This window comes from Punica granatum, chromosome 3 (genome assembly GCF_007655135.1).
Source record: "Punica granatum isolate Tunisia-2019 chromosome 3, ASM765513v2, whole genome shotgun sequence".
NCBI lineage: Eukaryota > Viridiplantae > Streptophyta > Magnoliopsida > Myrtales > Lythraceae > Punica > Punica granatum.
Genome location: NC_045129.1, coordinates 7,721,710 through 7,731,458, shown reverse-complemented (window position 1 = coordinate 7,731,458; position 9,749 = coordinate 7,721,710). Strand labels below are relative to the sequence as shown.

The following is a 9,749-nucleotide window of genomic DNA, read 5'->3' as shown; positions in this document are numbered from 1 at the left end:
GAAAATGCTTTGTTTCATGAACCGGGTGGTCATACACCGAAATGATAACAAGCATAAACTGGATTTTTGCTTTGATCTCATTTCTCCATATTCCTCGTTTTCGTTGTCCAAAAACGCGATATACCCTCCGTTTTCCAACATCACAGATCAAATGGAAATATACACACGCACACAGACATATATATATATTACCAAACCAAAAATAGAAAAAGGAAAAACGCAAAACAAGAGAGGATGATCAAAGAGAGTTTCTGCAATAGCAAGCTGAGCCCATCAATGGAGGTAGAGAACTCACTTTATCTCTCTGATTACTCTCTCACTTTCTTCCCCTTTTCTCTTCGCTCTCTCTCAATGTTATTTTGTGTTGTCTTCTATTGCATGAAGAGATGCGCCTTTTATAGAGAGACCCCTACACAGAGAGAGCCAATGGAGAGAGAATGGCATAAATAAGGGAAATCATTTAATCATAGGGTTCTAAAGGAAAACATAAAATAGGGGAAGAATTTAATTGCACATACGAAGAAAGCGCCAAAATTTATTCACATGGAAACAAAAGGCCTTGAATTTGGTGGATATATCGTGTACCCACTGGTTGGAGTTTTTTTTTTTTCCTTCTGATTTAAAACGTGTTGAATATCAAGCGAAATCACGTGGCACTATATCATATCATATCCCTTTCCGGCGGGAGAATTCTTTGGGGTTTCTTACTAAGTGCACCGAGCATTCACCATAGGAAGTTTGCACCGGATGCATATTGGACCCGTAGAGACAATGGGGTGGACCCCACTGGATATGAATCGATGGACCGGGCACATGCATTAATATACGTGGAGTTGGTGTCCTTTCTGTGTATATGTGGTGTCTTTGGGAATGCATGGGAGCGGTTTCAAAGTACCTGCCATAGAGAGAAGAGCCCCCTCACATTTTATTCCCTCTTTTTTGGGTGATTTTTTTTTCTTTTTGTAATAAAGATTTGTTCACTCTTGTGCATGCCTCTGACGTTCTCATGGGATTGAACTTTTGTTTCTTTATATTTTTGTTTAAATAATTTATCGAGAATATTGTCCCATATACCTTTTATGGCCAAAGTCGTCACACATTGTAATACTTGTCAACATCATTAAAGTTTTCATGTAAGAATCCAAAAAATTAACATGTATAAAAGGCCGATTGTTATTGTTATTATTACCATATGTTGGCCGATGATCGGTTATCGTTGGTCCGCACTGAAATATTCCGACTTCGTTTGACAAGTGTAGAATCCGTGTTGCACAAGTTATTATACAATGATCATCGCACATGATCGACTTTGATTTGAAATACGTATATAACATATGGTTACCGTTTTATCCGTTAATATCGATTTTTAACTTTTGATAAGGTTAGGCTCCATGTATATCCATCATTAATTGTTTGATCGATCGTTCAGTCTGGATCTTTTTAAGAAAAATAAGCTAATTTATGACTATGTCTAATATAGAATATATTGGTCGCTTTTCATTAATATAATTTATTGGTGATACATAATTGGTATTCTAACTGTCCAACTTGACTTTCTTCTAGAAATATCTGTGAAAGTGCCGTTAGATATTACTTGATTTTGCTACTCGTACCACATCATTTTTGTTATTACAAATTATCCAAAGTTGATTGATTCAACTCATATCGAGAACCTTGGATATTAATTGAATATTTCAAAACTTAATTAGATCCTTTGAAAAAAAAATACATTGAGGAAACATGTGTAATTTTGTAAAAATTTGGTCTATTTATTTGTAATATTTATACTTCTAATCAATTATGAGTTTTTGTTTGTCAAAACAACGGAGAGTTACTGGGTTCGGAGCAAGATACTTGTTATTTCACAAGAATCTTATTATATTCAAATTAATAAATTTCTTACAAAATAATAATATATCTTACAAGGTAATTAAATCCCATTCATTGCACAATTTTTGTGAAAAGAATTTATATTTAGAATTTAAATATGAAAATAAAAAATATTATGAATTTATAGTTTTTATTGATATATGCAAAACGTTTATTTTTTATTAAATTCGTAAATAAAGAATTTATGTACTATATTCATATGCACCATTTCAATTAGCAATCTTATATCCATGAAGGAATTTTAAATTCTTCAATATTCAAATCCTTAATTTCTATTTGATGAAAGAATGATAATCATAGAATAAATTTTATAATTTTAGTATTTGCTTGAAATATAAGTTTTATAATTTCTATTTGATGAAATAATGATAATTTTAGTTTTTGCTTGTACTTTATTCTTCTAACATTACATAGATTAAATTTAGTGAATTTTAATAATTTTAAATGAAATGATCCAATCACTTCGACATACGATTTACTTAATTGATATTCAATAAGAGTAGCTATATAATACTTTTGAAATTTTTTAATATGATGCATTCAATGTCAATAAATTAAGAATAATGTATGTTTAATAATATTAATATATAGAATTGGTTTATATATATACACTTATCTTCATAAGAATAATTTGTATTACGTTTATTTATCATACTAAAAACTTTCAATGTAAAATATTTTAATGTTAATTAATTGAGCATATCCTTAAAATTCCATTTATTATGTAGAATTAACATATTTATATTTAATTGTGTACTTATTGAAAGTTATGCAATTATGTTTATATGAATTAATTATATAAATATTTACATTAGATTAATTTCAAATATTTCATGACCATAACATATTACTTATTTTATGATTCTACCGATATTTATTAGCTTTATCAAGTGAAACAATACAATTCACTTTGTTGCTTGAAATCTTGATTCATCATGAATTTGATAATATGCTCCATTTTTTGTAAGCTCTTGTGAAAACATGCCAATTGAACCGTACTTAAAAAGAGATTTTAAATTAAAATTATAAATTAATTGGAAGAAACTACTTACCTTGTAAATATTTATCCAATAGATAGGAATAATCGAATCAAGAGTTTATATTGATCTTGACAAAACAACATCATCACTTGCCTATGAGCTCCAAAACCAACTTATATACAGATATAGCCATCATAAAACTTATATAGAGATATTTATGCAATTAAAATAATTCAAAATGTAATAGCCATTTTTTCTTTATCAATTGATGGTATTGGTGGTAAAATTTAGATTATGACATTGATGGTAAAATAATATTATGAGCCCATTTAATGCAAATAATTAGTGGAGTTTATCATTCATAATCGATTTATTAGTATTGAGAAGCAAAATTTAATTTCTTTTATTTTACTGTACATGATTTCCTATTAAAATGATAATATTAGATTTGAATTCTTCTAAGTATTACTTTGAATATTTTCTTCATTTTCATCATGTTAGTACAAATTAATGTAATATGTCTCATTATTTATTTTATTTATATAATTATAAGTATTCGTTGCTAATACTAATTACAGTAATATGTACGATTATTTAATTTTTGTTCATATAATTATAAATTTTCATAATTTTCGTATAAAGTGATTTGAATTAGTAGCTACTTCATGTCATAATTGCTATTATTAATTACAATAATATGTATAATTATTTAATTTTTATGTAACATATTAATCTATGTATTAGTAAGAAATTTACTATCATACCCCTATTTATTATGTCGTTGTAAAGTTTATATGATATATAGATGGGAGCAAAACTTATATATGTTGATTGATATGTAGATATGATGAATTTTTTTATAAAAACAATTCACTATATTTTATTTACTTAAATCCTAAGATTGAATTTTTTTAATCTATATATTATTATTTATTTTAAAACAAAGTTGAAGATTATACTAAAATAGTTTTTCATATATTTATTTTCTTTCAATATTCTATTAAAGTTTTTTATTTAATGCATTATAAAATACAAAATTTTCATTTTCCTTACTAATATTGACCTTTCTAACCCTACATTTTTACATATTTTACATTTCTAGTCCTATTTATTGTCTAGTTGTCAAAATATATATATATATATATATATATATATTAAGAAATGAGTTTCTCTTGATTTAATAGATGTCTTATTATTTTTAAAAAATAACGAGTTTCTTATTAATAACAAGAGTTCTTTTATTTAACAAAGAATCTCACAGATAATTATCCGATGCACTACATCATGGAGGCCTTTGATTGATCTCTATAAACACTTCCTTTTATATTGAAGTTTAATCGGGAAAAAAAAAACCGTACAATTGATATGAGTGTTCCTAAGATCCGGAACATCCTTAAAAGTGCCCAATGAAAGAGTGGCCACCCCAAGATTGACCGGCTTGACCCGACCTGACCAGCTGGTCCCTTCCGAGTTCCGACATGTAGTTTCTTGTCCGAATAGGCACCAAAAAAGTCCAATTTAGAAAAAAGACACGTGAAATTTAAAACGACCTAACTACGTATAAAGCAAGTACATGCAACGGCAAAAATAGGGAAGCTTTCAGAAGTTGACCCAGAAGTTTTTATTCTATCAGCAATTGGCACTCTCATCTTGGGAAACCACCAAGCGTTTTTCTGCCCGTCAAGCTAAACATCAGATTGTGGTGCAGTTTAAGTGTTTATTTTTCCCAATCCCAACCATTCTTTTTGTTCTTTGAAGTGAATAAGCTTTATTAATTGAGCATATTATACACAATGAGAAATAATTAAGGAAGTCATGCCATGGTAGACTAATTGGGTCTTTAATTGATGTATTAGGAATTGGAGATACATATACAAATTTATTTCAGATATAATTGGCAGCGCGCTCATAGCTTGATGGCCGTCCGCTTGCAGATCGGACAATCGTTCTTGTGGAAGAGCCACTGCTTGATGCAACAAAAGTGATACTCGTGCCCGCATACCAGTCTCCCGATATCTAGTCCTTCATCATACTCATCCTGCATAATAGCATGTAGGTTATATATTTAGTGTTAACAAATACAGAAAGAGAAAGAGGAGAAGGTGGGGGAGGAGGACGAAGAAACAAAGAATTATATATATCTTAAGGCACATAATAAATCTAGGCCCCTATATGTTAGTTCGATGGAAATCGATTGCTGCATATTCCAGTTTGGTCACTGAGGTTTATATGTATCAGAAGTTTTTTTTTTTTTTGGATAAGTATTTGTATCAGAAGTTTTGATAATTTCTTTTAGTTTTTACGAGCAAAAGCGTCAGAATCAACAAAAAAGGAACGTGAGATCGAATCTTCTTTACCCGGCAAATGCAGCATAATTCTTTCTCAGATTCTTCAGAAGACACGACACTCATCGGAGGTTGAAACTTGCGACGAGTCACATGTAGCGAGATGATTGTTTCAGTTAATTCTGTGGATACGTTTCCGAAACTCTCTTCCAATGCCATCAATTGCTATACATTTCACACAGAATACCTTGTCAATCCAATATCCGGCAACTACTCTTTACTTACTAGTGCAATAATCCATGAAATTAATGTCGGACGCAACTGGCCAGAGAAACGCCTCTGGGTCTTTTACCTCATAAGACATGTTGTCCGCATTGAAATGCAAAGTTGCATGTGCATCAGGCGCCTCTCCTGGAACACGAACTAACATCGGAGTTTGAATGGACCGAATATCCTACCAAATGCAAGCATGCAAACATCAATCTTCCAACAGTAACATATGAACCAATTATACGAGATTGAGTTACATAGAAAAAGTTCACATTCTTTCCCTTTCATGTTAACATATAATCACATACCTCGGCACGGAGAGAACCAGTTCTGTATGCTTCTGCGATGGCAATATTAACCTATAGCAATTCAAGAAGTTGACACACATAATTAGAAAAGATTTGCCCCGTTTGGATTCAGAGTTCATTGATTTTAACTTTAACTCAACACACTACACAACAAAAATACACATTTCCCAATTCAAAAATTTTAACTTTAACTTTAACTCAACACATTACACAACAAAAACACACGTTTCCCAAGTCAAATTTATAATCACATCTCATTTGTCATTTTCCACAATCAAAATTAAAATCAAAATCAAAGTAACTTTAACTTTGAATCCAAACGGCCCCTAAATTTTTTAGCCAATACACAAGAATCAAAAGTGCGTATATATGGGGCAATTAAGGTAAACATTTTAATATGAACATTACAAACACACAACACACGATATTGAGAAGTACCAATGGTTGCCGAAAAGGATAGCCTAGATCATGTGATATACTTATGCACATGCACTCGAACTATGCAATTGTGCTAGGGTTTCCAAAGTGACTAAAGCTCTGTTAAGGGTTGCCTGAGGCAATCGAGATTTGATAGACTAGAGAACGGACTATTAATCCCTTATTACTTCAGTTAAATTTTGCCAATGCATGATCTTCACTCAAATGTTGGTTAAATTTGAAAGCCTAAATGTTATGTGGATTTTATGTTACAGCACAGTATATAATTTTTTTCTGGTTACAAGGAAGAACCGACAACACAGTATATAGTTAATTGAGTTCAACCTGTATACTAATTATAAAATATTTATAGTTATGTAATGTATAATACCTCGGAGACGAGTCGGGCTCTCACAGTAGGATCATAATCAGGGGTCGGGAGCTCGACTGTCCGGAAAATCCTATTGTACCGGTTGACCAGTTCCATTTGTCTCTCTGTCGTCGGCTCTGCAACCTCTTCTCCTCCAGCAACTTCTTCTTCAATAGACTGTCCTCCTTCTACTTCCTCGTTTTCATCAATGTCATCATTAAAGAAGTAGCGAGCCTCCTCATCTGTCATCCCGTTTGCGAGCTCTTGCTCATACCTCTCACTTATGTACGCCATGGAAAACTCGGAAAACTCAGCAGGAGTCATAGGAACTGAAGATGTCAAGGAGGCAAAAGAAGGTTGAGTTTCCATCCTTGTAATAGTGTTGCTCGGTCCTCTTCTCCAATGGTTTGCATGTTGGGGAGTGAGGGAGGACCTGCGTACCGATGGTCCACCAACAAGGGAGGAAGTTGGAGCAGGGAGTGCGATGACATAGCTATGGCTTTCCATTAAGGAGGGGCTGCCATTCTCTAACGAGGGAGGTAGTACAGGTTGCACCTGGGGATGGGAGAGACTCCCTAGGATATCCGAGTACTGCGGAGGCGCAAGGGACTCATGTTGATGATACTCTATTGGATTAGGCACCATCATGCGGTTACGTCCCCCAATTTCATCAGAGGGGTTCAAGTCTAACAGTCCTGGCAAAAAACCATTCGAGAAGCATTGCATGTCAAAGCACTAGTTACTAGCAGAAGTAGTCATTCCTAGACGATCAATGGCCTCATGCATGATAATTGTAATTCCTATATGATCAAAACCCTAATTGTTTTTCCCTTTTGATGTAGCAGATCCAAACTATCAGTTATCACTCTTAATATCTGAATTAACTGTAAATTGATACTCAAAAGATAATCAGGTGTACTGCTTACGATAGAGAAATCATGGCCTAGATTCGTCATAATTGTCAGCACCACATGGGTAACCTACATCAACGATCCTAACATGGTAGCGCTGCCATATGTGACTTCTCTTTGTATATGGTGCCACGATATATACAGTAAATTAACAAATCGAGTTCTACTTAGCTATGTCATGAAATTCTTATGCCACTCGAAAAGACGCATGCATATGTTGATTATATTAGATGTAGAGAGTCGAGTTATTCAAGGATTACCAATAGCAGCTTCCGGTGCTGGGGAAGAATCTTGTACTCCCAATAGGGTTCTGCTTTCTGCCTGTCCACTGGCTTGGTTTACAGCCGATATTGATGATGCTGATTCGCCAGTGGAGATCCCTTCCGATTCTCCCTCTGGCGGAGCCATACTTATGGAAGCTATGGCCCATTCATCGCCCGAGGATGAATCTCCAACCTCGATGGTGCTTGAAAAGGAAGCAACTGTAGAGCCATCACGAGCAAGGCGTAAAGCCAAGCCTTCTTGAGGATGTTCATAGTCATCAGCAACCTCGGTCAAGTCTTCATTGGCAATCTTATCGTTGTTGGCAGGAACATTTTGCTGAAAATCAGTGTCATCAGCAGTGTTGGATCCTTCAAGGTTGAGCGCTCCGTTGATGTGGTTGTTCAAGTTGTTGGCATGATCACCTTCCATTGTGCTTGATTTTCTAGTGAAAGAGCACCTGAAAACTGTATATACATGATGGCTTAATTACTAATGCGGGTCAGAAATCCTCAACGAGAATATTAATGCTGCGTATAGTTTCAAAGTAGGATTTAAAAATTAGATTTTGATTTTGAAAAAGATTAGTGTAAATGGGGCCACCCTTTGACTTTGTATGAGTTATATTGTTTTGTTGTGAAAAAAAAAATGTATAAATGGGGCCCACTCTTTGACTTTGTATGAGTTATTTTGTTTTGTTGTTGGTAAAATTAGGTTAAAGTTGTTATTTTAAAATCACATTTGCAAACCAAACAAGCCAAGATCTACGCAATGAACATTCATTACGCCACGCTAATCCTCTTAATTAACATAACAGACTTCGATTGAAAAGCCTAGGTTTATATACCAGCATGAAATAATCGGCATATATTTCTGTTAGCTATAGTATATTTATTACCGAATTTACTTCAGAAATAAAAGACTACGTATAAGATTCTGATAATAAAAGAAATTTCCTGTTAAGAATTTAAATTTTAATAAGACTGCCAAGTTCGTCTCTTAAGTCCATTCTAATGACGAAAAGGAAATCTTCCTGGCCCTTCTTTATAGGGCTTAAGGAAATATTAAAGTATTTTTTGAACAAATATAAACCATATTAAGATTTTAAATAAGTTTCATATCACACATTGGATATCGACTTATCTACTAGCCACCTATATTACCTCAGCCAAATGATTCACATAAAGAGAACGGATGAACTGAAGGACATGAGAAAATCATTCCTTTTCTTCCAATCTAATTCAAAAGGCCTCTGATTTTCGAAACTATTGAGAAGGTTTTTGAAACATATACATAGGTAGAAATAAAGAATATTTGAAACCCTAAAATCATAATCATAAGAGTGCGTAAAAAATATGGCAGACGACTTTTGGTGGTATGGGTTAATTAGTATACGTCGTTTGAAGACAATAATCTAAAAACTTCCATTGCTCACCTAAAAACAAGAAAATTATCCTGGAGGGAAAATCATCTGAAAAATTTCTGTTCTATCCAAGAAAATCAATTGAGAATTTTACGCAACACAGCAAAACAATTTGATTTAGATTATCTAAACGATTTTTAGATGAAATCCTTTAATTTTATTCAAATTGGGACAAAAATGAAAAAAAAATCCTTCAATTTCTATCAATAACTGAATGGTTCACAAATCAGTAATTTCGACACAAAACCATGAAACATCGTAATACTCTATACGCACAAAATAACGTAAGAGGAGATCGTCATGTCATACCGGACTACAACCTTGTTTCTGGCTTCGATCAAAGGGCGAGCAGCAGGACCTGTCAGAAAACAAATAATTAGTTTAGTTAGGTATCACAAAGTACATATACTAGAGAAGCCGATAATCATAACATCTTATGATCTTAAATTTCGTTAAGAAAACTTGAAGATGGAGTATACATAGATAAACTAAAATCATTGCAATATATGTATTATATAAATATACAAGATCAATGGGACTGAAGAAGGTATATACACATATTTGAATCAAAAGTAAAAATCGATGTAGCGACACACTGAGCCCATGCACAGACACAAATATACAAACGTATATA

The 9,749-nt window shown here is 33.0% G+C and overlaps 2 protein-coding genes across 2 annotated transcripts; both read right to left on the bottom strand.

The window, feature by feature from the left end:
- Positions 1-4,646: 4,646 nt before the first annotated feature.
- On the bottom strand, positions 4,647-5,379 carry LOC116198469 (probable E3 ubiquitin-protein ligase HIP1). The gene is made up of 2 exons (XM_031528622.1): positions 5,228-5,379; positions 4,647-4,908 (listed from the first exon to the last, which is right to left on the bottom strand). Exons 1-2 carry the CDS (start codon positions 5,372-5,374, stop codon positions 4,777-4,779), a joined length of 279 nt encoding a protein of 92 aa, XP_031384482.1. The 5' UTR covers positions 5,375-5,379; the 3' UTR covers positions 4,647-4,776.
- A 53-nt stretch (positions 5,380-5,432) lies between these two features.
- On the bottom strand, positions 5,433-9,473 carry LOC116200337. Its single transcript, XM_031531196.1, has 5 exons — positions 9,425-9,473; positions 7,692-8,159; positions 6,542-7,215; positions 5,734-5,784; positions 5,433-5,609 (listed from the first exon to the last, which is right to left on the bottom strand). The coding sequence occupies exons 2-5, from the start codon at positions 8,122-8,124 to the stop codon at positions 5,433-5,435; spliced, it is 1,335 nt and encodes a 444-aa protein (XP_031387056.1). The 5' UTR covers positions 8,125-8,159; positions 9,425-9,473.
- Positions 9,474-9,749: the final 276 nt, after the last annotated feature.